Below are 27,865 nucleotides of genomic sequence, written 5' to 3' on the forward strand. Positions count from 1 at the left end.
TAGATCAGTACTGGTGCACTCCAGCTTCAGGGAAGAAGCCAGGAGGCCTGCAGGAGGCTCAGTTGGACCATGCAATTTTTTCTTCTTTTTTTTTTTTTTTAACGCATGTTTCTGCTTTTAGAAGAAAGGTATATCTCTGCTGAACAGCTGTGTTCCCCAGGTATGATTGGAGAGGACCTATAGACTGCGGTGGCAGTAAGCTGTTTGGCTATGATTTATTCTCTTTAGCGTGGAAACACAGCTGCTTTTATCCCACATGTCTGATATGGGTGATAACAGATTTTTCGACCTCTCCATCTAATAGATGTTAGTTGGGATGGGGGAGAGAGCTGGGGAAAAAAACAGTAAAACTCAAGATAAAGGCAATTGAATAAGTAAAGCAAAAATTATGCATGCAAGCAAAGCAAAACAAGGAATTCACTCACCACTTCCCACCGGCAGGCAGGTGTTCGGCCATCCCCAGGACAGCAGGGCTTCATCATGCATAGTGGTTACTTGGAAAAACAAATGTCCCCCTCTTCCTTCTCCACTCAGCTTTGTATGCCAAGTGTGACATTCTATGTTACGGCACATCCCTTTGGCTGGTTGAGGACAGCTGTGCCAGCTGTGCCCCTCCCAGCTTCTCGCTAGTGGGTGGGAGGCAGAAAAGCCCTTGGCTCTTTGTCAGCCCTGCTCAGCAGCAGCAAAAACCTCCCCCTGTTTATCAACACTGTTTCCAGCACAAATCCAAAACACAGCCCCATACGAGTTACTGTGAAGAAGCTCAACTTCTACCCCTGCCAAAACCAGGACAGCTGGACATGCGGGGCTGTTTGGACAGGCAGTCCTGAACAAGGAGGAAGAACTGCTGGATTTGGTGTTTGAGCTTGAGATGGGGTTACTGGCAGTTGGGGGAGGCAGAAAAAAAATTCTTGTCTTGAAAGAGAGCTTTCTGGTCAAAACAGCTGTGAGGGCTGCAGAGCTGGTTTTCCATAGGTGAATGCAAGTAGGACAGCCCTGTATGTCTCAGAAGCCAGGCTCCAGGACAGGGGTATGCGCACAGGCTGTCTTCGGCTCTGCAGACCATGCCCTTCACCTGTGTTTGCTGGCTCACCTCGAAGGGAGAGTGACTGTCCCTTCATTGTACCACTGTGAAGATCTCCATCTCCCTGCTGGCTGAGAGCCAGCACAGAGCAGTAGACCAGAGGTCTGCAAACTATGGAGAAACTCAGGGAAGGGTTTTGTCTTCACTGCAGTGGCCTGGGTAGCCATCTCTTATTCAGGGATGCTTTCAGGGGTTCAGTGTCCCTTCCCCCGCCCCCCCCCCCCCCCCCCCCCCCCCCCCCTTTTAGGAAGAAGGCTCTCACTGGCAGATCTGAAAGGCCTGATTCTGCATACCTTGTGCTACAGTAATGCATACTGCGCACTTTTAGTCCAGATTACCTGGTCTGTGATGGTTTGTTTGTCATGATGGGAGAAAGATATCTCAGATTTCTTTGTATTTGGCAAGTTTATTTAATCACACAGTTCAAAAGCATCAACATTATTGTTTTACTAGAAGTTGCTAAATGATAATTTCTTAAATACCTCTTTCCAGATAGGGTTGTGGGCTGAAAGTTTTACACGTGTAAACACCTGAAAGAAGAGGCTTTAAAATAAAGCACCCTCTGGAGTATATTGATCAAAAGAGGACTAAGGGGAAAACAAGGATCAGGATGCAGGGAGTCAGCCCTCTTTGTTTTGTTGAGAGCCCTGTTTCTCTGTAAGGTCCAATTTCAATGTCTTTATGAGGAAGAGGGACATAATGCATGGACCCGTGTAGTGCAGTGAGGCTTAGTCAAATTGAGTGGTACTGGGATGCAGGTCAGTGTCTGGCCCTTTGGTGGGGGCTTTGAGAGCAGTGGAGGTGAAAACCTGGTCCTTTGTGCACTCACATCAGTATCCATAAAGGGCAGTCCCTGTGAATCTCGTATCGGAGCAAGTTGTTCTCTTGGGAACCTGTACTGCATTGACAGAAATTGTAAATGGGGAGGGTGGGGGCTGGGTGTGGGGGTGTTGATGTTTAAAGCCCTGTCTGCTTACTGAAGGAGCAGTAAGTGGGCTTCTATGTGAAAGAGTAGGGCTCAGCAGAATTACGTAGGTGTGAAAAGAAGCCAAAATGGTGAAATCAGACTCTGGGGATGGAGAAGAGAAAGAGGAAATGTGGCGTTGGAGAGGAGAGCAGCTGGGACCTTCTCCAGAGCCTGACATTTAGGCTTAGCCAGGTATTGCTGTTGTGTTCCTCAAATTCCCATTGAGAGACTCCAGTCTCTTCCTGTTCCCTTTCTTCTTTCACTAAACAGGTTTCCTTTCCTCTTCTCATTTTAGCTAAAGCAGGAAGTGTGAACCGGGAAGGTGTTGGTGTGTAATACTTCATATGGTATCACTGTGCAATGTACAAGTAATAAATTACACACTGCATGCTTAGACAATTTACTGCTGGCTTTTGTATGTGCTGTGACAAGTGCTCAAAAGGTCAAAAAAGCTTCCTTAACAAATTTGATAAGATAAAGCAGTGAGCTGTAACAGCATAAAGTCCTGGGGGCCATAGACCAGAATAGAAGAAATAATTATGCATGGTAATGGGTAATTACAGATAATGGCCTTTTTTGGGGGTGGCAGAAAATACACAGCCCCACAGCCTTGCCTGGAATGAACATTGTCTAGCACATTAACTTTATAGCAAGCTAAAAGTTCAACACTGGAACCAAAGATAATCCGCAACTTCTAATGGGAAGAGAACAAAAATACTCCTCTCAAAGGCAGAGCAAGCATGCATGCTTTGTTCCTTGGGAGGCAGAATGTCTCAGCAGAAAGTAAGTAATGGTGCCAGCTTTCTTTGACATCTGAAATAGCTCTGTCATGTTTGTCTGGTGGGAGAAACATATTGTTCCAGTGTTTCTGATTATGATGTTAGGGAGTGATTTCATACTGGCCTCATTCAAGGCTACTGTCCGACCTCAAAGCCAGCTATGAATTGGACTAATGTGCTGCGAAACTTAAGATTGCCAAACCAGTTTAATAAGAGTTTACTGATACTTTATATGCTGAGCAAGGGGAGATTGTCAGGTGTGGATCCAAGACTCTCGAGGTCTGAAGGCAAGTGTTTCCTGACTGAATAATTAATTTTTGGTGTTTAATGGCATAGCTGTCTCCTGCCACAGAGACTGGCTTGCAGCTAGATAGTAACACTGCAGTGATGAAAACACTCACTCTGAATTGAAAACTATAGGAAATGTAAACTACCAGAAGCTGAACTCTGCTCACTGGGAATGCCTTCCTGCTCCTTGAGTGTGTTACTTGAGTAGTCTCAGTTCTGCATTTTCAACAGCATGTCTGTGTATGTGCAGGGTCTCTGTAGGCATAGAAGAAGTAAGAACTGTTAGCCGTAGGTGTAAGAACTCATGTCAATAAACATGGGCAATGAAATTCTCTTAATGGCCACACTACATATACAGGATCCCTTTTCTGAAATACCCAATCAGATGGAAACTAATCAGCTGCTATGGCCACGTGAGTAAATTGAACCATGCCACTATATTGAAATCTGACTGTATGTGCTATCCTGATCTCTGAAACAGTTCCTGGTGTGTGTCTGTCCCAAGCTGACTAATACTCTCCCCCAGATTCCCAAGCGTGGTCCAGTAACCTTTCCCAGTAGTCAGTTTGGTGCTACTGCCCTGGTTTAGATGGTGAAGAAGTCTAATAGCATGGACTCTGTGCCATTTGACCTCAGCATCGGAGGCTTACCCATGCATATTTAAATTACTATTATCAGTGTATAATAATATGTGTAAGTGGCCCTTAACAGTACTCGTAGGAACAGAAGATAGTCCACGTTTATGTACAGAATGAGTGAACATTACAGACAGAACTTCAGTGTTTGCATTTCTCAGTGCATGCTCTTAAAAACAATTTGCATCACTGAGACAGATGGGATGATAGAAATTCCTGTAAATTCCCTGACGTTTCTTCTTTCTCCAGAAAATTTCTATCAGAAAAGTAAGAAGGGAAAGAATGATATATATACTACCTTCTGCGTTGATTTTCCCATGCATATCTGTAATTGTGTGAATCGCCGTAGTTTTATTGAAGTAAATGGTCTGAGACTGGTTTACATTAACTGAGGATTGGACCACTGTTTTTCACCATGCTCTGCTAAGTGAAGGCAGGAGCCCCTCATAGATTACTGACTGTATAAGACCCGCATGTGTAACTGACCCTGAGAACTTAACTTCCTTAAAAGAAAATTCTGGCCATCCTGAAATGAATTACTGGTTAACTACTATTAATATGCCATAGAGCTGGAGAGTCGTCTACAACACTGCAAGATCAATAACAGTATTTATCGTGCATCATATTGATCTTCTGTGAAAGAGTGGGCCGTATTTCACACTGTGTACATAGTGCAAAAAAAGTAGCATCAGTTCTCTACAGGAATTAGTAAATACATAGAAAAGAGCTTAGAGATCCAAGGGCACAACTGCATGAAGGGATACTCTTGGCTCACTGCAAGAGCCTTGCTCACGCAGGGAGAGCCTCTGATGCTGCTACATTGTAGATTTGATGTTCCAAAATCTGAGTGAGAATTTTAACCACTATTTGGTTTACTTGTCTAGTTTTGGTTCCTTCGTGTACAGGTTCAATCCTGTATTTTTAATTGCATCCTGTTCGCAACTTGCAAAATGTTAAAATTTGTGGCTAGTGGTAGGGAAAGAACCCAGGAGCCCTTCCCAGTTTTTCCGTGTAGAGGGTGAAGACAGCCAAGGTGTGAGCCCAGCTCCTGCAGCAGACCTCTTGTTTGAAAGGGCAGGTGGAGGGACAGAGTGGGAGTCTGATGGTGTAGCAGCAGTTGCCTCATTGAGAGCTGCATTCCTCTCAAAAATTGCTCCCTTTAAAGCAGTGGACCTAAGGGCTGCCCATCAAGTGCAGGTGTTGTAATGTGGCAAGCTCTGAGGCAGGGGAGGACCCTCTCCTTGCCAGCAATTACATTTGTGGGGTAAAAACCGCCACAAAACAAACAAACAAACAAACAAAAAACCAGCCGAAAACTGCTTTCTTAACCTTGGTAGTCTCATCTTGCTGGTGGAAAATGCAGCCACAGACAGTCTCCCTTGAAGAGGACACCTTGCTTGTTGAGCAGCTGGAGGGAGGGCTGTGGGAAGGTTCAACCTGTATGTATGTTGGAGTCAGGAATTACAGGTACAGGCCAAAGACCAACTAGAGAAACCCCGATTAGTTAGAGTTTAGTGTAGTTACAGATGTTGCTTCCAAAAGACCTGCGCTGTTTGCCAGCGGTGGCCCTGCGTGAGGATGCTCTAGCCCACAAGCAGTGTGCTTGCCTGCAAAGGGCTAGCAGACGTCAGAAGCTCCCCCGGATATTAGGTAAACATAAAATCTCTGGGCAGATCTCCAAGTGCCTTGTTTTATCCCTAAGACAGTTTAGCAAGGTTCTTTGACCTTTAATTCTGCTGGCCTCGGCACTTAGCACTTCTTTGAAAGTACACTGTGTAGGTACTGGCTGGTCTAACCTTCCTGAGGTTTTACTGCTCAGAAGTCAGATCTTTCAGAGCTTTCTCCATTAATAGCAAAACTCTTTCCCCTTATTGTGTTTACAGTTGTGTATGTTCTATATATGTTGTATGTGTATGATATATGCATTAGTAGTAGGAGATGGCATGATTCAGCTAGGCAGGATGGGGTAAGAGCGTAGAGCTGGACTGCAGACCTGTCCCTAACCTATTGCGTGCCAGAGTCACTGAAGACCTGCAAGAGCTCATCTCTCCGGAGGCATCCTTCCCTCAGGCTGGCTGGTTTCAAGACTGTGAGTTTAGAGTAACCAGTGGGATGTTTTGACTTCGTCTGGCATGGCATCCACCCACAGTCCAGATGGCACAAAGCTATGTCTTGTATGTCTCCCTTCTCCCAGGTGAAGCACCAAATCTCCAAATGCTACAGAAAAAAAGCAGAGTCTTGTCCCAAAGCATGACATCAGAGAAAATCTCATCTCCTAAACTCAGGGGAAAGTGTGAGCTGAAGCAGGTGGCATGTTTCTCCTGCTCTTTGTCAGATGTTGTCAGTCCTTCCATCTTCAGAAGCATGATGTGGCTTGATATTTAGGGAAAATTAACCCTTCTAGCTATCTTTCCAGCGCCAGCGCAGGAGTCCTAGTTCTGATTGGAGTTGGGTGTGTCCATCTCTTTGCTTGAACTTTCCCTTTTGCCAGGGCTTCTGTTTTTACTGCTGATCTGCTGGGGCGTATCCTTGTAGTGGGGCTGCAGCTCAGAAGGGCCATGTGGCAGCGATGTAACAAGGACCACAGATTCCATAATTCTGCATTTATAAGAGAAAGGTGCCCCAAGGTGCTGACATCTGGCCATTTATGTGTATGGGTGCGTGGTGCCTGAATGAGCGGCTGACTGGCTCTACAGACTCAGTGTGGAGTCTTGAGAGGGCAGGTGATAGTATTGTAGGGGCTATTGGAGAGCACAGGGACAGCAGAAGGAGAGCAGAGGGCCACTTTGGTGGATTTGTAACAGCCTTGAGCACTCAGCTGCTGACAGCTGTTGTGCAGCTAGATAAAGAGGTGGCTGCAAGTTAACCCTTTTGCACCTCGGGGGGCAAATGATGGTATCCCCAACAAAATACAGGAAGAAAGAGAAAAGAAGGGACAAAAAGCATATTTTCTTCCCCTGCTTAATGCAGCAGGGGACTGCTACAGCTGCTCTTGCTTTAGGAAGGAGCTGCAGTACTACCTGCCCCTGGAACATCACAGAGACATCAAAGATGCTTATATGATTTTGTGGATAGCTATGAGCAAGTCTCTGTTCCAGCCTAGCCTGTCTTCTGCCGTGTGAAGAAGCAGCATGCATGAGACCTTTCCAAACTTGCAGCAAAACTTGCTACTCTTCCCCTCACTTCCTTTCGGTTGCTGATGCTTCAGGGTGGCTCACCTTTCATGTGTAGGTGTAAAGAGGCCCCATCTTCCTGGCCTAATATTCTTAGCAGAAAGTGTTGTCCCTTCTTACGAAGCACTGCAAGTGGTGGAAGGACACTGCAGAGGTCTTGGAAGAAGTTGCGTATCTGTGCAGCGTAGCATAGCCCTGCCAGAAGTTCTGTAGCCGGCTGCCTTGCATTGCTCTCTCATGTCAAATCTGTATCTCAGCAGGAAGCACATTGGAGGATTTTGCTTTCATCTTCTATTTTACAGCGTGAAAAGCAGAACAATTGGACCACAGCTTGATTTGGGAGCTGAATCTGAGGAGGAGAGTCAGACTTGTGCTGTGATTTATCAGAGTTGTTATCTTTCAGCGCCAGTAGTCTTAAGTTCTGATTTTATCAGACACAGACAAAAGGACTTGAAGAGAGGCCTGCCCAGAAGCAAAATAATAGCAATAATATAATTTCATAGAAATATGAAAGTGCAAAAGCTGTGTAGGGTCTTTTATGGCATTGCAGCCTCTTCTGTGTGCAAATTTGAGGTACTGCCAACAAAAAAGGCCAGCTGACGTTGTTCTAGCTTGCATAGGGCTGAGGGGCAGAAAAATCCGATGCAGGAGGTATAAAACACTCTATTAAATGCGTGTAGTTCACTGATCTCAACAAAATGGTGAAAGGGGGCACTGTATAGTAAAGTGATCTGGAAGGAGACAATCCACCATGGCAGAGAGCTTTCATTACAGCTGAAAACAAGTTGAATTGTAAATGGCAGTAATGGGTGAAACTGATCATTGGATCTGGAGTGCAGCTAATCCATAGTACAGTGGAAGTTGTTACCATGACTCTGAGAGGCTGGTAAATGCCACCATATTAATATTGCGGATATGTAACCAAGGTACAGATATACCAAGAGAAACATACAAAACTAGGCAATGCCTGCCTGACATCTCTCTTAGGGCTGTTTCATATGTGCCTGTTGTGCATTCTGCTTCGTCTCTGTACCTGATAGCCCTCAACAACTCATCAGTATGCTTAAAGACACAACCTTCTCTCCTCCATGGTAGGTAGACTGGGAAGACATGGGAAGAGCAGGAGCTCCTTGCAGCAGGGAAAACTATGCCCCAAACACTTTGTAAGGGTTTGTGCAAGGCCGGGTTACAGGGATGTGAGGTAGAACCAGAGCTGCAGGGATGCCGGGATGTACCGTTCCTCTGTTGTTTAGTATGTAAACATATTTTCACTGTGTGTTTAGACCTCCTAAGGCTGTGGTAGTGTTTTGCTATGTCTGGCTCAGCCAGGTAGCCAGTGCAGTGTGTCAGAGAGCTCAGCTCTGAAATGGTACCAACAAGCACCTTCCTTTTACATCCTTGCAAATATCACAGGGCACTGGTTGACACAGGGGTGAGGAAAACAGGACTTAAAACATCCTTAGAGAAGCCCAACCCACCTTAGGGAACCACAGGGGAGGCAGATCTTGGTGGGGACAGCCTGCAGGGCGTGCAGCCAGCTGGGCTCTGGTCTGAAGGCACTTCTGAGCGCAGGCAGCAAGTCAGGAGCAACGCCCTCCTCCTGCTCTTCTGCCGCTGGTGGGGGAACTTGTTTTGCTTTGTGATTTTGAAGGTAAGCAGGAGCTAAATTTGGGTATGGAGGCTGTGCCAGGATTGAAGGCCTCGCTGCGTGGAGGTGGCATGTGGGTTTCTGAGACAGCTTGGCTGATAGCACAGTGCTTTCACTCCTGCAGCTTCTCGTGTGGCTGTGTCCTCTCACCGGCAGGACATTGGCTGGAAAGGGGTCATCCAGTAGCTAGGGCCTTTCTGCTTCCAGGGAATTAAAAGAGACTTGGCATGCTGTTACAATTTTAAAATTATAAGAGTGCTGCATCCTTACCTGGTATGAATCCTTACCAGATCAATTGATGCTGCTTGAGGGCTCAGAGCATTATTTTAACCTGCAGTTGGCTTTGTCTCCTGCTTTGTGGTCTGTGGCATGTGTAGGTGGTGGTCTTAGACTTTGAGTGGACATCAGTTCAGTTGGGTTTCTACCAAACATCCAGCTGTTTCCCTTTCAGTTACCACCTCTTACTGTTTACCACTATCTGTGCAGCCCTCAGGAGAAGTAGTAGATCATCAGAAGGTGAAAGGTAATGGTTTTCATGGAGCCTTCTATTTCATAATGGTTTGGTTTTTTTCTTTTTCAGAGGGACGGATGGTCATTCAGGACATCCCTTCCATCCCCAGCAGAGGGCACTTGGAGAGCACATCTGATTTGGTCGTGGAGTCCCCCTACTACAGCGGTTTTTACCAGCCGTCCCTGTATCCTTACTATAACAACCTGTACAACTACTCCCAGTACCAAATGGCAGTGGCCGGTGAGCCTTCCTCAAGTGAGGCGGAGGGTATGATTCTAGGTCCGGCCATGAAAAACAGCCTTCGAAGCCTCCCAGCAGCATACATGCCAAGCCAGTCAGGAAAACAGTGGCAGGTATGATGATGTTACTGAGATGTTATGTGGAAGAGTGAGGTGCACATTAAGCTGTTCCTTGGGTCTGATTCTCACCTCCTGTTTGCTCTTTTCATGCCAGTGCCAAACCGGGTCCAGATTCTGGGGTGGTATTAGGACCCCCATTAGGAAAGTTAGCCGAAATGTGTCATTATGATGCAGCACAAGGAAAGCAATCATACAGGTGTAGGTAGGTTGCTGCAGCCGCTGGATAGAAGGCACCCACTCGATCTTACCTTCTGAGTTATGTCACAGGAGATTACAGACTGTTTTCCGAAAAAAAAGAGTCCCAGCTGAATTACCCAGCGTAGCATCCTGGCAGCTTCGGGTGTCATTTCTGAGAGGCTTTGCCCTTCAGGAATATTTTCTGTCTTCCACGTGCGAGGTGCTGAAGTAACCAATAGACCGTGCTGCTGCATGGTGGGTTGGTGGCAGCCAGTTGAGTGTGATACGGGGTATTGCTGCTAATGGTGTGCTCTGGCAGTGTCAGCTCCAGGGCTCGCCATCTCCACTTGGGTAGCTCAGGTCACAGGCTGTGCCTGAGAGGTTTGCACCAGAGCTCTGCGTATTTCTTAAGGTGTAAAGCCAGCCGAGCCATCTCACTGTAGGACTTCGTAGTTGCAGCCTCCAGCTCAGCACCAGTCAGAGACTGGAAAATGGAGAAATCTGCCAAGGCAAGGGATTCTTGGCAAAGTAAGTGGAGCCATTTCAGTGAGCCTGAGGCTGTTCAGTCGGGCTGCAGTGGCACTTTTCCATCTGAGATTGAACTTGGCAAGCTACGCTCTCCAAGGCTGTGTACACCCATGGTCCTTGTCTAAGGGCAAGAGAGGGCAGACCTCTTCTATAGAGCCTCAAGAGAGAGCAGGCTGCCTTCCGCAAAGGCTGTGTTGTGAAACCACTCAACAATGAAAGATTAAATATCCACCAAAACCTCCTTTCTGAAAGGAACAGATGGGTCATCCCCTTTGTCGACAGAGAATTCCTCTAGCAATTCTGGCACAGGGACCAACTCTGAAAGGGTATTTTAACTTCCATTACCAAGGAACTGGAACTAAGACCAGGGTGATTACAATTAGTGTAGCAGTCCACGTCACCTTCAGTGAGTCTTTCCTATCATTGACACTTTTTTTGGTGGAAATGTCCTTCTGAAAATGCAGATGTCTCCTGGGGCAACAGCTGGCAGGTCCATGAATTTGAAGCTCATGACTTTACAGCAGTATGCATTTAGTACTGTTCCATGTCCCTTTTTTGCTATGAGTACAGCTGTGTGGGGAAAAGAGCTGTCTCCCTCCCTGCTGCTGTGTGAGCCCACACCACAAGAGCTATCTTCTCTCAGTGTGTTGGTAAGCTTCACTGCAATCACCTTCAAATCCGTGGAGGTACACCTTTTCAGTTAGGTTAGTTGATAGCATCCTCTCTAGCCACTGAGTTTCATCACCAGACTGGAGGAGAATTAGTAAAGGCAAGCTGGTGGTAGGATTTTGTGTGTGGTAATGGGGTGAGGTGCCAGTGGTTTTTTAGCTTTTTCATTTTGGTTGATTGAGTTAACTTGGCACGTCATAGCAGAGTACTTTTGCAATACCTAGCCTGTTAGAGAGCTACTGCAGAGCTGATGCTTGGAGACACCATCACAACACAAATGAGGGGCAGCAACATTTGTCTTGTGAAAATCTTGAAGGCTGCTAGTCCTGCACTTCACCACTCTCCCAGCCTGTAGAGACTTCTGTGATTTTACTTGCTTGGGAAAAATGAAAGGAAATTACAGATATTGACTATTCTAGCACATAGTGTTTGAGGAAGAGATAGATGAGGGTTTCTTAAAGTATGTTAAACCTTGGAATGAAGATGGTGTTCTCCTGGTTCTGTTTTCATGTACTGTCATTTGAAACTAGACCGTATGTGTAAGAAGTCTTGGCCTGGAGGGTCCATTGTCACACTGTGAGACTACCTGTTTCCTGTGGGACCTTTGACACCCCTTAAAGAAATAAAAGCAATAGTACGTTCTCCACACGTTTTTCTCTTGGGGCCTTGTAGAATCTGTAACTAACATTTGCTTAAGGGCCACTCAAATTTGTTTGGGATACCAGAGAGGTAATTAAGGAAAAAAAGAGGTGGTTGTTGTCAAAAAGGACCATTTTCCTTCCACCAGCTGGCTCCAAGCACTGGGTGTTCATTCCCACCTTGTAGGTTGTGTGGCATGAATTTAGTGATTTACCTCACCTAAGATTTTAATTTCTCCTGGCCGAACCTTTTGGGATCTCTCAGTGCTGTTCTGGTGAGATGTCTATGCAAAGAGACTAGAGGCAGTGCTTTCTGCCTGCAGAAGTGACATCTCCCCAGTTTCTATATGGCCTAAAACCAGGAGCCCCCTCTCCTGTTCAGCAGGGCAGAGTGTGGTTCAAGGTCAGTGTCATGTGACTTACAAAATGTTTCTCAGAGGCTGATCTGCAAGAAGGATTGTTATTGCTGGAAGAGTTACGAATCATGGGGTTTGCATACTGTTATGACAGCATAACATTGCACAAATAATCATAAAAAGTTTTACTGAGAGCTAGGCTAGATAATGTTTGATGGCAGTGGGTGCAGTGATGCCGAGGTTGTAAAACACTGTGTGGCACTGAAGATGGTTTGTTGTAAGGGGAACAAGCTTTCAGCTACTGCACTCACTTAAACGTCAGTTCTGTGCGTGGAAGGTTACCGGTAAAGTAAGATCCAGAAATACAGTGTTAAATGGAGAAGGATGAATGCATTTCTTTGTCAAGCACAGTGAGGAGTTACAGGAGAGTTTTCCAAGCATGATCCACAAAGAGGAATCAAACCTTGCTTACACCTTCAGGGGGTTTTGTTGGCAAACCTATTGTTGTGGTTTAACCCCAGCCAGTAACTAAGTACCACGTAGCCACTCACTCACTCCCCACACCCTTCAGAAGGATGAGGAGGAGAATCAGGAAGAAATGTAAACCTCGGGGGGCTGAGATAAAGAACAATTTAATAACTGACATGAAACAAAATTTGAACAGAAAAAGTAATAATAACAACAACAATTATAATGAAGAGGAGGGAGAATGGAAGAGAAACAACATCCAGAGGAAATGGAGGAAAGAAAACAAGTGTTGCACAGTGCAGTTGCTCGCCACCCGCTGACCGATGCCCAGCTGGTCCCTGAGCAGTGACCCAGTGATCGGCAGGTCCTGGCCAGCTCACTCTGTTTATCTGCCGCTGAGCATGACATAGCGTGGTATGGAATGTCCCTTTGGCCAGTTTGGGTCACCTGCCCTGGCTGTGCCCCCTCACAGTTTCTTGCGCCCCTCCAGCTTTCTTGCTGGCAGGGCCTGAGAAACTGAAAAGTCCTTGATTTAGTATAAACGTCATGCAGCAACTACTAAAAACCATCAGTGTGCTGTCAACATTGTTCTCACATCATAGCCAAAATACAGCACTGTACCAGCTGCTGAGAAGAAAATTAACTCTATTCCAGCTGAAACCAGAACACCTGTCCAGGCTGATTCTTCCCAGAGGAACCATGTAGCTGTATCTACAAAGGAATTTTTGCTGAACTGCCTGTACTGCCTGGGTTTATTTTTCACATGCGCAGCTTTCTTAACCAGTCTTCCAGTATGTGAGTCTGCGTGTGACTAGTAGTGCTGTAACTTTTTTGATCAAAGTTTTTTATTTTTGCTTCTTCACCAAAATCTTAGCTGTATGATGCCTGCTGTAACTGAATCAAGGCAGCTTGCTAAGATTGTGAGCTCGCGGGAGGGTGTCTTTGTGTGCTCCTGTAAGGTACCCTAGTTTAAGCAGCGTAGACAAGACCCCTGTCTTTTCCAGGCTCTGTTGGTAGAGTCTTAAGCTTGTCTTGGAATAACTGTAACTGCACAAGGAGAATTGCATACTTAAGGTAACTTCTGGATGCAGACAAGGTGTTGAGCAGCCCAGCTGTCTGCTGTTTCAGGATTTAGGGAGCAAGGGAGAAAAGCCAGGGAGGGAATGTGTGAGTGTGTGTGGGATGGGATGAGGATTAATGCATCATTGAGCCTTGGCAAATAAACGGAATCACTGAATCTTTAATGTAGATTAATGTCAGATTTCATTAGTCTTTGTTCTTGGCAGAGGCTGGTGTGGATTCATGAGTGGATTCATAGAGGTGCAAATTTTTTAGATATTTCTGTGTAGGTTTTGTTCATTTGTATACAGTTATCCCAGAAGCTGTATCCATCATGATTTGATAAGCATAATGAAGAGGATAGTTTTGGTCGAGACCTTCAGTCATTTGTATTCTGCTGCTTTTGTCACCTGCAAGGCAGATAATCAGATATATCTGGTGGTGTACCTAAAGAAAAGGCAAGCTTAGGTCAGAAAGGAAATGTAGCAGATGTGGTGGTTACTGTGCATCTCCTTTCACTCCAGTTGTGTGTGAGCATGTGGAGCCTCCCTTGAAGCTCTTGTAATTGTTCGTTATGGCAGGAATTTATGTGCATTCAATCCAGTGAACAGTTAAATGAGTTCACCAACATTAGTGCTCCAAGTCAGAGCATGGTGTTATATAGTGGAAGTTGGTCCTTCTGAAACTCGTCTCACTGCAGTGCACTTAGGGACAGCAACTGGAAAATGATGTGGTGACAACAGTCTTTTCTACATCAAAAGTAAAACCTGGATGGACATGTCAGACTTTAATCAGGTTTAATTCTCCAAGCTGGCAGTGAAACCACTGGCATGTGACGCAGACCATGAACATAATAGGGACTCCTTGTGAGTCAGCATCCTCCCCAAAAAGTGTTAAAACTCTTCTGTTTTCTACAGCTGAACTATTAAAAATCCACAAGATGCCAAGTTTAGCCCCACACCTGGGGACAAACAGCTGCATTTTCTTTGTTACTCTGGTAACTCCACAGATCCTGCTTTGCAGAAAGGTTTAAGCTGGCCAGGAGGTTTTGGACAAATTTCAGAATTTCATGACATCTATTTTATGCTCTGAGGTGGCTTTTTTTTCTTTCTTTTTTTAATGCAGCTTGGCAAACCAGTATTCACACTTCCAAAAGCTCAACTTTCTTGTTCTTCTCTTAAACCAGTTTAGAGCAAAAACCAGAAGTAAGAATTGGTGAAAGTCAGACTGAGAGATTTTAACTCATTTGCCAACATGGGAATTACATTTACTGTTTCGAAGTGGAAATACTTAGCATTGCTGAGGTAGGAAACTGGTTTTTTAAGGATTTCTTAAAAAGCAGCAAACATAGAAGACTGTCTTTTACTAAATCTAGAAAAGTGTAGCTGTGATAGGGCAGCTAGCAGTTTGAACTCTTTAAGAATAGCTGCTTGCTAGTAAAAAAGGTAAGTCTTCTCAGCTTCCACAATGTGCTTCTATTTTCTGGCACAGTTTTTACTCCAGTAAGCCTGGCCTTCTTGCAGAAATGTGCGGTCTAACTCTCCAGAAATAGGTGTAAAATGTGTGTGTGTAAATATATACACATTGTGCGAGTCAACTGACACAATCGCGATTTTATGTGTAAGCAGTGTATTATATACTGTATTCATAACATACCCTTCACACTACAGATTTATGCTAAAAGTATCCTAATGTTTCTGACAGCTCATGTGTGACATGAATGCAATCCATATTTCTTGGAGGAGCTAATCTAAGCGGTTTGTTTTCCGATACTGCTGATAGGGCTATATCTCTAGGTGTCACCGCAGTTGAGATTCTGATGGTAACATATTGTTTATGGGTCACTGCCTTTGTCTAAAAGAATAGGTTGGAACAGAATAGCAAAGGTTAATTAAGTTTGTCTATCAAGGAGGGACAGATATAGATGTCTCTTGTATTTTCTGTGCTAGAATCAAAGTAAGTCAAGGCAGGGTATCATAGACTTGTTTTGCCTCATGCTGGAAAATATGCTTAGCTGGTTTTAGGAATGAAACAAAGCCACCCTGGGCAGTGTGAGTGCAGCAGTAGTTGTGAGAGGTCAGCTCATGGGCAGTAGCATTGCAAGATGGGAGAGTAGTGGCAACCCTGATTTACAGCTGGGGAAACTGAGGCAGGGAAGTGTTAAATAACTTGCCCGTGGTCACACAGCCTGCACATGACAGGATGGAGATTCCTGATGTCTCGACACTCCAGTGCCTGGCAGATGCTTTCTCATCTCGTGCCAGAAACTGACCTGTGAGACTGTGTCTTGCAGCTTCTGCAAGTAAAAGAATTAACCGGGTGATGTTTTGTCTGAAAAAATCATGTGGGAAGGGCAGGACCATTTTCTCATCTGTGAGGCTGGAGGAAGTGAGCCACCGCTTGTGCCTGCCTTGCCTCTTTTCTGCCTCTGGTCTGGCCACCTTTTCTCATCAGCTTTTCCTGCATGAAGATTTGTAGAGGTTATGCAGATGTTTCCAGGAGCGTGGAAGGAGGACCTGGGCTTTACGTTGCTCTTCCACAAGCTGTTGAGGAAGCTTTTTTTGCAGGAACAGAGTGAACTGATGCAAGAGCATTTTCTTCCCTGGCTATTGCTACGTATTCTGTCACTGTTGCACACTGCTGTAGGTCTGCACTGACTGTTGTGCTCAGTGACAGACCAATCCTGCTTCCAGTTAGCCTGTTTGGGGACGAGTTGTTCCTGCCTTCTGAATTCCCATATTGGCTTTACAAAGGACCAAGGAAGGAATTTCCCCTGTGTGCACCGTCTTTTAATCAGGCCATGTTTATTTGTTTGTGAGTTATAAGCATCCCACTGTTGCTTGCAGTACATCCTTTAAAAAGTTACTGAGTGCATGCTGCGCTGTACAATTTAGAGGAATCCATCAATGTTGAATAGGCCAGATGTGCTTCTCTGATAATCTGTTTCTCCCACTGAAGTTGGGTACTTGGTGAATCAATCCTGCAGCTGGGGCAGGGCACAAGGGAAATGTGGCTGGAAGGGGATGCACTGTGAGTGAGCAACTCATGTGTCCAACTCAGGAGTTCATCTTGTTCTCTGCAGAGAGCAAGTGCATGCCCATCCCTTCCATAGCGCTCCCTTACCTAAAACATGCCTTGTTCTTATGGAGCATAGCCTGTGCTGATGCCAGTCAGTGTAGCTTGTGGGACCGTCCCAGTCCTTGCCTGTCTTGGCCTAGCTGTAGGACTGGAAGAGGTGAGGGAGGCAAGGGGAGGCACCAGAGGGCCAGGCATCTCCTCCTGTGATCCCTGCATGACCCCAGGATTCCCCCAAGACAGGACCCAGGGAAGGTTCCCAAACCTGGCACCTGGAGAAAACATGGCTACAGTATTTGGAAGGCCAGACTGCCCTGGCTTGGAAATAATCTGAATGTTCCAGGACCTCCCCAGGGCTGTTTTTATCTCCCTTTCTGGCACCCAAAAATGTGCAAGGACTCTTCAGAGCTACAGGAGTTAATACAGAGCAAATGCCCCTTCTCATGGGGTAATGATCTCCTGAGACCCCTTTTTAATGCAGCGCTAAGGTCAGGAGTTTTTACGACTGGTTGTTTTTTTATTGTTACTGTAAAATAGAATTGCTAAGCACTATAAAAAGGAAACCTTATGGTTCAGATTTACTGCAGTGTGTATTCTAAACAGTTTAATAAAACAAAACCAAAGCTTTTAGATTTTCTTCAGCAGTTAATACACAGCATATTCTTTGCAGAGCCAAGCAGCTGGCTGTCGGTTGAACTGTGGTTCATAGACTTGGTGTGGGTAATAAGATTATAAAACATGTCTCTTGCTAGCCAGCTACCACACACTAATAATAATAGTAGTAATAATTCATTGCATCCAGAGGTTTTAGATGAGTTGGTTTTTTAAGAAATGGAGAAAAACCCTAAAAAGAGGTTCGAAAAGAAACAGGTCACTGCGTCCTCCAGTCTAAAGGGAGAGGAAACACGCATGTGACTCTTTCAGTGCCAGCGAGTGTTCCCTTCAATTTTACAGCTGAAGTAATGCTGTCTGCTGCAGGCGACCTTTTCTCAGTTGTACACGTGCACATGTGCATTTGCACAGGGGAGAGGTGGAGATGTGAGGACCGTGGATGCTGCCCACAGCCCTGCGCCATCAAGGGAGGGAAGTCTGTGTGCAGAACGGCAGACAGAGGAGTTTGCTAACATTTTTCCCTAGTACTTCTAGAGCTGTTGAGCTTTGTGGATATGTAGATTCAAAATGGCCTTTGGACTGAGCTTTTGGGCAGTTTGCATTGCTGATCCATAATTTCAGGGCAGAGGCAGCCTGGGTTTTGTTGAAGGAGTCTGTGCAAAGTACAGATGTCTGTTTCCAAGAGGAGACTGCCATTTTTCGGAATAGTAGAGAGGATGTCAGTGCGTTTTTTGAGCTCAAGCTTCCTTGGGTTGACACATTAATGTTTTTTTAAGAGCAAGTTATTATTTTTCATGGTTAACATAGGTGCATATAGAGCTGTTTCTGCAAGCATAGGGTGCAGATGGTAGAAAAATCAACATCTTAAGTATTGCTTTAATTTATAATAGAAAAACTCTTACTTTCACAGACTAAAAGCATGTTCTGCCGGTCCTTCAGTATATGTGCAAATATGTGCCACTGTGCTGCTGTCAGAAGACGGGCAGAGGTGCACTTTGCTTCCTGTAAACAGCCACTGCTCTCTCTCAGCACTTAATCTTGCTGTAAGCCTGGCTCCACCTGGAAAGCGGGATGTTGACCTCTGTCTCAGACAGCACCAGCAGGATTTTATGTGACTCAGGCCACATTATTTCCAGCCAGGCATACTAAAATGAATATTGAATTATTAAGGGGACTCCTAGAAAACAAGGGGTGACTGCATTCTGGTTGCTTTGCTGGGAGGTGCCAGTGACTCCTTCTGCAAGGACCAGACCCTGGGGGTCTGCTGGCACAGGGTGGCCATCTGAGGCCGCAGGGTTCCACGTGTGGCTGGCTGGGATCCAAGGGAGCCACAGTGGAGTGGGCAGAGCTCCTCTAACCATGGTGAGATACGGCTGAAAAGGCTGTCAGACACTTCTGGTTGAAGTAAACATCTAATGGCATAGCTAGATGTGCGTTACTGTTGGCACTTCTACCTTTATACCTGGTACAGAACTGTGGTATTTTTTCTCTGTCCGGAAGCTTTCCATCTTAGAATCATTCAGCTCCTGGCAGACTTAGGGAGACCAGGTCATATTACCTTTCCTGTTGATAATCTTAAATCTTGTGAAGTGTTTGGCTGCATTTTTTGGAGCACTGTAGCCACATTACATTGTAGGGTTTTGGGAACAAATAATAGTAGATGGTAGTTCTTTCATAAAACAAAAATTTAAAAACGCATTACCACCTCCCTCAGGAGAGCAGTTTGGATGATTTCAGGGCACTGGAGTAGGACAGACTTTGATTTCTCAGTGCTGCCAGCTTTGCTGCAGACTGTGGGATGGGGAGGAGGTTGTCTGGTGGACTCTTTGCTGACACAGTGGACCTGCTGGCTGGTGTCCAGCTGTGGCTCCGCTACAGGCTTCTTGTGTGGTCTGTCCACAATTTGGTTTTTCTGGGTAAACCAAGAAAATATTTTTCCATCTGACTGTGTTGTAAGAAAAGCAGTGTGTTAGTGTGTGTTGTGACTGCTCAGATTCTGCAGAGTGTGTCCCAAGTGAGTCAATTGGTAGGACTGTCCTCCTTAGCCACCCTGCAGGTCCCTGGCAGAGCAGTTACTACCAGTCTGAGGTGGGTTAGTCTCTGGGGAGGTGTAGGGACTGGATGGTCACTTCACCTCTGACACTGGCCAGGTGTGTGCAGTTGAAGGGGTCTGGAAAGCTTCCCGCGGTGTTGTCTGTGCCATAAACAGAGGACTTCCCAGGAAGCTCCTTGCGGTAAAGAGTGCATGTTTGTGTGCCAGATGCAGCTTCACCTGAGGTGAGATAAACCAGCCCCTAGGTATGCTGGTGCTGCTCCTGCTGCTGTAACCGCTAGGTCACATCCCATATCATGCCAGCTCACCTGCAGCTGAGCAGTGTGGACACACCGTGAGCCCATCAAAGCAAAAACCCAAGACCAGCGTGTCAGGATTTGACTTCTCATCCATCCCCTGAGGGCTCCTTCATGTGCACACCATGTGGCAGTGGGGTGCCCGTGGGGTGCTGGGGTTCAGCTTTCACAGACTGCTGTTGTGCTTCTCTCTCTGACAGGTAAAAGGCATGGAGAACCACCAAGCCATCAGCTCCCAGTATCGCATGTGCTCCTACTACCCACCTGCTTCCTACCTGGGACAGGGGGTTGGCACTCCCACATGCGTTACCCAAATCCTGACTTCTGAGGATGTCCCCTCCTACTTGGATTCAAAAGTGAGAGGTAAGTACACCCACCAAGTTGTCTGGGACCACCTTGCTGTGGGGCAGACACCCAGGAGGTGTGGGTTGCTGCTGGGAAGGAAGCTAGGTGTCAGAAAATAGGTGTTTTCAAGATGGTAGCTGTTTTCTGGAAGGCTTATAGTGGAGTGGCAACATAGAGCTGTTACTGGACAGTAGTGCAAGCTTGTACTTCAAGCAGTCTTGTGGTTCAGGAGCACAGTTGTTCATGCCTTTCTGCTCCTATGTATGTCTCTTAAGTTGTAGAAAAAGTCACTTGAGGTTCCATCTTTGGTGCTCCACCCCCTGGCTCCATCCCAGGAAAAAAGAATTATCTTTGCCCAACCACAGAATTAACTTTCTTCTCCTCAGAAATGCTGTCCATGATTTTTTCCACAGGCTTCCCCCGGAGCATTTGCTGTTCCCTTCTTTCTGAACCACATGTGGGAACTATCCCTACATCCCAACCATGTTGTGAAGCCCTTTGCAGACTTGCTTCCTTGTTTGCTTTCAAACTCATCACACAGTGTTACTTAATGTAAAACTGCTGCAGATAAGGTTTTATTTTCATATGCAGTGTTTCTTCGCTGTCCTAAGGATTACTATTATCTGCAGTAATTTCCAGGAAAGCATTGCTGAATTTACCCTGTGGTTTTGAAAACGTTCCTCTTGCTTCCTTGTTCCCTTGCTTCAGTAGCAGGTAGAGCGCACACACAGGCATTAACATGGCCCTGCTGGAGCAGACCAACTCCATTGAGCTGCTTCCCTGTCCCTGGAATAGGACAGTAACTGATGCTAGAGGAGCAAGAAGAGGAAGAGGAACAGAAAGAGTAGGGTGATCCTACTTTGTATGTCCAAAATCCTCATGCTCCTGCAATGTTCAAAGGTGTCTTAAGCTGCTGATTTCCTCTGAACCATCGTTTCAGTTACCAGCAGCAGACTGCACTCCATGAATTGAGCTAACCTTTCCATAACCTGTTCACACTTCTTGTCTCTCTGTAGCAATCAACGAATTGGGCAGTTTAATTTTGTATGGTCTGTGGGAAGTACTTCTTTTCATTTACGTTACACCTGCCAATTTTTTGTGGGGGTTCTGGTTTTATTTTTGCACAGTCACGCCACTGGCAACAGCATCCATCCTCATTTGCTTCTTTGATGCTCTTGTACATCTTCTTATAATGAAATTAATCTTCTCTTTATATCTGATGGAAGGATATATGTTGTGCAGGTTCCATAATTGTTTTCAGTCGTGGCCTTTCTGTGGCCAGTGTCCTGGTGTCTGTTGCATTTGTGTTGCAGTGAAAAATAGGGTGGTAGTGCCATGAAAGGACCTTAAGGACTCAACTGTTAAGTTTTGGGTGGTGAGATGTGTATAAAGTCATACCTGTGGCTGGTGTAAATCAGCACTGAGCCCTTGTATTCACTAACTCCAGAACAATTTGTGCTGAGGGGGCGGTTGCTCTGTCGGAATGGCTGTTTTCTGAAAGTCTTCCAAATACTGTGAAGTATCAGATAGATGAAGAAACAACACGTGGTGTGATGAAACCTTAGACTTTTCCTCCTTCTCAAGTAGTTTTAAATGGCTTAGAGAAATCAGTGATCCTTGGTTCATTTTCCTTCTCTTTTCTTCAATTTTATTTTCTTCCTTCTTCTCTGACCACCATTGAACAGTGATGTCTTCCTTTCTGCCCATTGGTTGGAGAAGCAGTTGGCTTTATGCTCAACTGCAGTTAACGCTTTTTCTTGCATCCATCACTACTAATTCACTTAAGAAGTCTTACCAGTTGAGTGTTCTTACAAATAGACAAAAGACCTTATACCCTTTGTTCCCAAATGCACTTCAGTAGTTTTTCATCACTCTAGAAAAAAGTTGTGCATAATGTGCCACTGATTTTTAAACTGCATAAATACTGTATTTTCAATAATCCCTGACTGCTTCTCCAGACAGTATTCCACATACAGATATTGTTCCCTAAGTTACACCATCAATCAGAAACCGACAAGCAGTGAGATGTAATTTACCGAGATCCAACAGCATTTTCCAGACTCTGAAGAAGTGTTTTTCCATAGCAGGGAGCTAGTGGGTGGAAGAGGCACCAGTATTTCTGTGAGAAACTGGAACATGTAAGCAGGATAATACCCATTTAATGACCTGCTTAGAAGCATCTTCTTTTTTGTTATGCACATTCTTGGAGGAGATGACTGCTTTTACTTTTTCCATCTACAGACAAAATAATATTCTCAGGCTGTTAGTCCATGATTTACACCCCCATGACATTTTCTTCTGGTGCTTTTCACAATCCACAGACGATCTGAGGTTTTTTGCTGAGTCAGCAAGCGGGCTGTGGGTGGTGGATCCTGCTTATTAAAGAGGGCAGTCCATTCCCCCAAAGTACTGACTGCTCATGCTGCAAGTGCTGTCTCAATCAAAAGACACATTCTTATGCATTTCTCCATTGATTGTTGGGCTGAACTTTGTACAAGGCCTGACTGCTTTGTATGAAGCCTGGTGACATGTTTCTGCAAGGTTAGTGGTTGCTACTTGCTAAAGACAACTCTAGTGCATGTTTTAAATAAATAAATCATATTTTACTCCTCCTGTTTCTGCAGCTGAAGTAACCATACTCAGAGACTCATTTTCTTTCTAAGAAATGTTCATAGATTTTTAGATCCAGAGGGGAACATTAGGATCATCTAATCTTACTTGCTATAATAATGCAGACTGTAAAACCTTACCTAGTAACTCATGCAGCAAGCCCATATTTTTAAGATCTATGTGAGGACTTGCATATTGGTAATCCAGAAATTTTACAGGACGGTAACAGTGCATATAGAAGAGCAACAGGTCAAAATAAAAACCTCATTTTGCAGCCAGATTTTCAAAACATCAGAAACTTGTATCTGTAACAAAAATGATTATTCAATTCCCAAGTGCAAATCTGAGATGGTTTTACAATGCATGCAGTCTGTTACCTACACCTGAGTTGTAACTTCAGCGTTATAGAGGTTTTGCCAGTTCATGTATTATCTCAGTTGGTATTTCAGCCAGACTATTTCATTAATTTTGTTCTGCTAAGGTAACTGTGTGCTTAGACCAGTTAATGTTGAAAGGGAGGAGAAAGGAGCTAGCAGAACACTGATTTACGCTTTCTTTGTTTGGTAATGGTGTGAAGTTCTCAGGAAGCTTCTGACATTTGCACGAGGTCATACTGTGCTACGGTATGTTGCATATAGTAATGGGCTAACGTTTTCTGAGCTGCAAAACACCATCAGTCAACTTTCTTGCCTTTTGAAGTGGTTCTAAGTAAAATGGTTTTGCTTACAACTAAGCACAGCTGCTGCCCTTCTAGCTTAAACTTGAAAAAAAGGGGAGAAAAAGAAAAACCTGTGACAAATGGCAGAAGGATGTTTTCAGAGGGCTCTCTTAGATAACCAAGTTGTAAGTTTTATATAATAATTTCTAGGTATGAGAGGGATTTTGTACTCTGTACTTTCAAAAGATCATTCCTCTCCTTTTTTCTGCAAGAGCAGTGAGAGGAAAATACGTATGAGAGGTTGTTACCAATCTCTGTGCATGCAAAACATACTGTAAAATGTGTCTTTATTTTGGAAGAAGCCAAGCTGAAATATCCTTGTGCAAGAAGTGGATGAATTAGAATGGCTCACAACAGGGTATTCTGTCTCCAAAAGCCAGGTGCCTTATTCCCATAGGTTTCTGTAGGACAGTTGCTTTTTGTTTGTTTGAAAATGGGCTTTTTCATAATTGGCTCAGTGCCCAGACTGGATAGCATCTTCCACTGATTTTGAATCAGCCTCACCTGCACTTAGATTTGTGAAATAACCTGCACAAGACCCTTGTTCGAGAGAGCAAGAAAGCACATGCTTGGATCAGGACTGGGTGCCTCGCTCTGGGTCCTGTTTCCACTGAGTGAAAGTTGAGCGTTGGCTTATCTGTGTGGAAGTGTTTTCAAGGCTTGGGACAGCTGCAAAAATAATTTACATTCAAATAGAAGGATCCAAAGGAGAAACATCCCTGTATTTGCAGACACCTTTGATTTTAAAGTAGTTATCTTGTCTTAAAAGTTGGCGTGGAATAAAACCTCTTCTTTGTCATTATTATGTGAAATGTTGAGGTAACTTCAGGGGAGTTCACTGCCTTTGGAAGAAGGAGCAGGCAACTTGGGAGGACTATAAGGATGTTGTGAGGTTGCACAGGGCAAAGATTAGAGAGGCAGAAGCCCAGCTACAGCTCAGGCTGGCCACTGCCATAGAAGATAGCAAAAAATATTTTTACAAATACAGTAGAAACAAAAGGAGGGCCAAAAATAGTTTGCATCCTTTATTGGATTCGGGAGGGAACATTGCCACAAAGGATGGGGAAAAGCCTGAGGTACTTAATGCTTTCTTTACCTCAGCCTTTAACAGCAAGAGCAGTTACCCTCTAGGAACTCAGCCCCCTGAGCTGGAAGACAGGGATGCAGAGGAGCAGAATGAGGTCCCCACAGCCCAGGAGGAAACAGTAACTGACGTGCTGCTCCACTTGGGCACACACAAGTCTATGGGGATGGATGGGACCCCCGCAAGGGTACTGAGGGAGCTGGTGGAGGAGCTCGCCAAGCCGCTCTCCATCATTGATCAGCAGTCCTAGAAAATTGGAGAGGTCCCAGAAGACTGGAGGTTAGCCAGTGTGACACCCATCTACAAGAAGGGCAGGATGGAGAACTGCAGGCCTGTCAGCCTGACCGTGCTGGGGAAGGGTATGGAGCAGATCAACCTGAGTGCCATCACGGGCACGTGCAGGACAACTGGGCATCAGGCCCAGCCAGCATGGGTGTATGAAAGGCAGGTCCTGCTTGACAAACCTGATCTCCTGTGACAAATGACTTGCCTAGTGCATGAGGGAAAGGCTGTGGATGTTGTCTACCTGGACCTTAGTAAAGCCTTTGAGACCATCTCCCACAGCATTCTCCTGGAGAAACTGCTTATGGCTTGGACGGGTGCACTCTACACTGGGTTAAAAGCTGGATGGCCGAGCCCTGAGAGTGGTGGTGAATGGAGTCACATCCAGCTGGTGGCCAGTTACAAGTGGTGTTCTGCAGGGCTCAGCACCGGGGCCAGTCCTGTTGAATATCTTAAGATCTGGGCAAGGGGGTTAACCAGTAAGTTTGCAGATGACACCAAGCTGGGCAGGAGCGTTGATCTGCGGGAGGGCAGGAGGCTCTGCAGAGGGATCTGGACATGCCGGACCGATGGGCCGAGGCCAGCTGGATGAGGTTCAAGAAGGCTCCGTGCCGGGTCCTGCAGCTGGGTCACACCAGCCCCACACAGCGCTACAGGCTGGGGCAGAGCGGCTGGAAAGGGCCTGGTGGGAAAGGGCCTGGGGGTGCTGGTCGGCAGCCGGCTGGGCATGAGCCAGCAGGGTGCCCAGGTGGCCAAGGAGGCCAGCAGCACCCTGGCTGGTGTCAGAAGCAGTGTGGCCAGCAGGGCAAGGGAAGGGACTGTCCCCCTGCACTGGGCACTGGTGAGGCTGCACCTCGATCCCTGTGTTCAGGTTTGGGCCCCTCATTTCCTGAGAAGGGCAACGAAGCTGGTGAAGGTTCTGGAGCACAAGTCGTATGAGGAACAGCTGAGGGAACTGAGGCTGTTCAGTCTGGAGTGGAGGGGACTCAGGGGGGAACGACTTTATTGCTCTCTACAACTACTTGAAAGAAGGTTGCAGCAAGATGGGGTCAGTCTCCTCTCTTCAGGAACAAGCAATAGGACAACAGGAAATGGCTTTAGATTGTGTCAGGGGAGGTTTAGATTGGATATTAAGAAAACTTAATCCACTGAAAGGGTGGTCAAGCATTGGAATAGGCTTCCCGGGGAGGTGGTGGAATCACCATCCCTGGAGATGTTTAAAAAACCTGTAGATGTGATGCTTAGCGACATGGTTTAGTGATGGACTTGGCAGTCCTGGGTTAACAGTTGGACTTGATGGCCTGAAATGTCTTTTCCAATAGAAATGAATCTGTGATTCTATGACAATTATTTTATGTGTCTGTGCCTGTGTTGTAGGAGATGGCTTGCATTTAAAATGTTGCTCTAGCTGCTGAATGGATTTGAATTTTTATTTCCCTGTCTGAGTGTCAGGATAGTTGGAAACACAATGAAGCACTGGAGCAGTGGTATTTGCAGCTTGAACATAAAGCAGGAATCTGAAACTCCTCTGAAATAGAAATAAGGAAAACTCATATGATGTGTTCATTTTGACACAGAAAAGGGCAACAGTTTTGTGTAAATCAGCAAACACCATTTTATGAAAGAACATTTCTAGTAGCAGATTTTTTTTTTGTCAGCAGGACAGCTTCCAACACTTTCAAACCACTTTCTCACTATCCTTTCTAGCAGTTAAATAACTGGTGTCCCCAGTTTCACAGTTGTGGAGATCAAGGCAGCACTGACGTTTCCAGGGTCTGCATTTAAAAACTCAGCCTTACATCTTTCTGCTTGGATCCTATATGGAAAACAGTGCTGAGCCATTGGAGAAACCCACCCAAAGTGGAGCAGCTCCATGAAGAGCCTCTTCCAGCAGTTTCACGATGAAGGTCATGTTGGAGACGGTCTCCCTGCTTAAGACAGAAAGGTTCATTTTGACAAAAGCATTGTTAGAACGCAAGGAATGCTGTGTGTGCCATAACCGTGCATGATAGGTTTGATGTTTCTCTCAGATCTGTGCACCAGAGTTATGCCTCTTTTTTGCAGTTTCCCATGTATAGTATTTCTGCATGAACCTGTGCCCTTGAAATGCAATGTGAGATAACAGTAACACTTTGGAGCCACATGTGGCAGACAGCTGTAGGTCAAGGCATCCCGATATGCAAAAGGTTTTTGAGAATGTCCTTGAACCTGTACTGCTTTCTGCAAGCATTCAAGTTACATGGACTGCATTGCAACAAAGCAGGCTGGTTTGATAAGTCTAAGGAATTAGCCCAAAGAACAGAAAAAAGCCTTGCATCTATCTGCTCTTTGTTTGCAGCCAGCTGAGAAGATGCGCTGATGGAGCTGTGCTGGTAAAGCACTTAGGAAATGGGGCACAATAGTAGAAAGTAGACCAAATTCTCCTCCACCATTGGGCTAGTAACTGTCAGCATAAGCTAAAAAGTAGCTGTTTCAGTCCCAAGGGTCTGGGTGTTGTCAAGTGTGAGAGGTGCCATTTTGTACTCCTTTTCCTGTGCACCTCTTCAAAACCCCTTGACTTTGGAGGGGTTTCAGCAGCAGAGTATGTAGGGAGGATAACATTTTGCTCCTAGAACTGATACAGTTCAGCAGTATTTAGCTTGTGTGTTTTGTGTGTGTGTCATGTCTGTGCATCTTTCGCTTAAAAAGCAACCTCTATTTGAGAGTATGCTATCAATAGTGATGAAAGAGCAAGCAATGTTTGCTGGAAACTTGAGACTGTGTTCCTCACTAACTATCCATCTTACATCAAACTTTCAGAAGTAAATTTTGAAACAAGACAGAAGAAAGGAAGGGGTAATCATCTAAATCTGCAGATTTTGAACAGTCAGTTCAAGTGGTTAACTTGACCTTTGTGCAGCTGTTCCTCTTTTTTTTTGTGCCTTCTCTTTGCTGTTACTTACAGTCCCCTATGGCTATGCTGTGTGGCTTCCCTTAGGTGCTCATTGCAGGGATGGTGAGCAGATTTTATACTGCACTTCTGCAAGCCTTGGTTTACATTGCTGCTTGTGTGTGCGCATTGCAACATCTTACAGACCTCTTCAGGCAGACTCGCTTTTAACATGTCATTTTCATTTTCAAGAAAATGTTGAATTTTGGGCTTAGCTGACTAGGCAGTTGTTGGACTTAGGGATTTTTCAATCTTTTAAACAAAGGAAGTCACTAACTGTGATTTGTGACATTCTTGTTCATACTTCATTTCGTTAACTGTAACAGCAGCTATTGAAATACATTTGAGAATGTGAGGCATATTCAGTATAAGCTGTGGTGACTCATTTTCTGTGAATTGAAGTATTTTTGTATATTATTTGTCTGTGGTCTAAATTAAGTTGGGTTGGTGAAGATTTGGCCAATATTAAAATAATTTTAAAAGGTCTGAAAAGAAGTGTTGAAATTAATGGAAGTATTTGCT

At 45.2% G+C, this 27,865-nt stretch overlaps 1 protein-coding gene across 1 annotated transcript in view; it reads left to right on the plus strand.

Moving 5' to 3' along the window:
• Nucleotides 1-27,865, plus strand: part of DMRT1 (doublesex and mab-3 related transcription factor 1) — a 68,888-nt gene that overhangs the window by 15,315 nt on the left and 25,708 nt on the right. The window contains exons 3-4 of the mRNA XM_080372259.1: nt 9,155-9,438; nt 19,576-19,738. Coding sequence (XP_080228385.1) covers nt 9,155-9,438; nt 19,576-19,738 — 447 coding nt within the window. The remainder of the gene's footprint in view (nt 1-9,154; nt 9,439-19,575; nt 19,739-27,865) is intronic.

The sequence above is a fragment of the Falco punctatus genome (assembly GCF_963210335.1).
Source record: "Falco punctatus genome assembly, chromosome: Z".
Taxonomy (NCBI): domain Eukaryota; kingdom Metazoa; phylum Chordata; class Aves; order Falconiformes; family Falconidae; genus Falco; species Falco punctatus.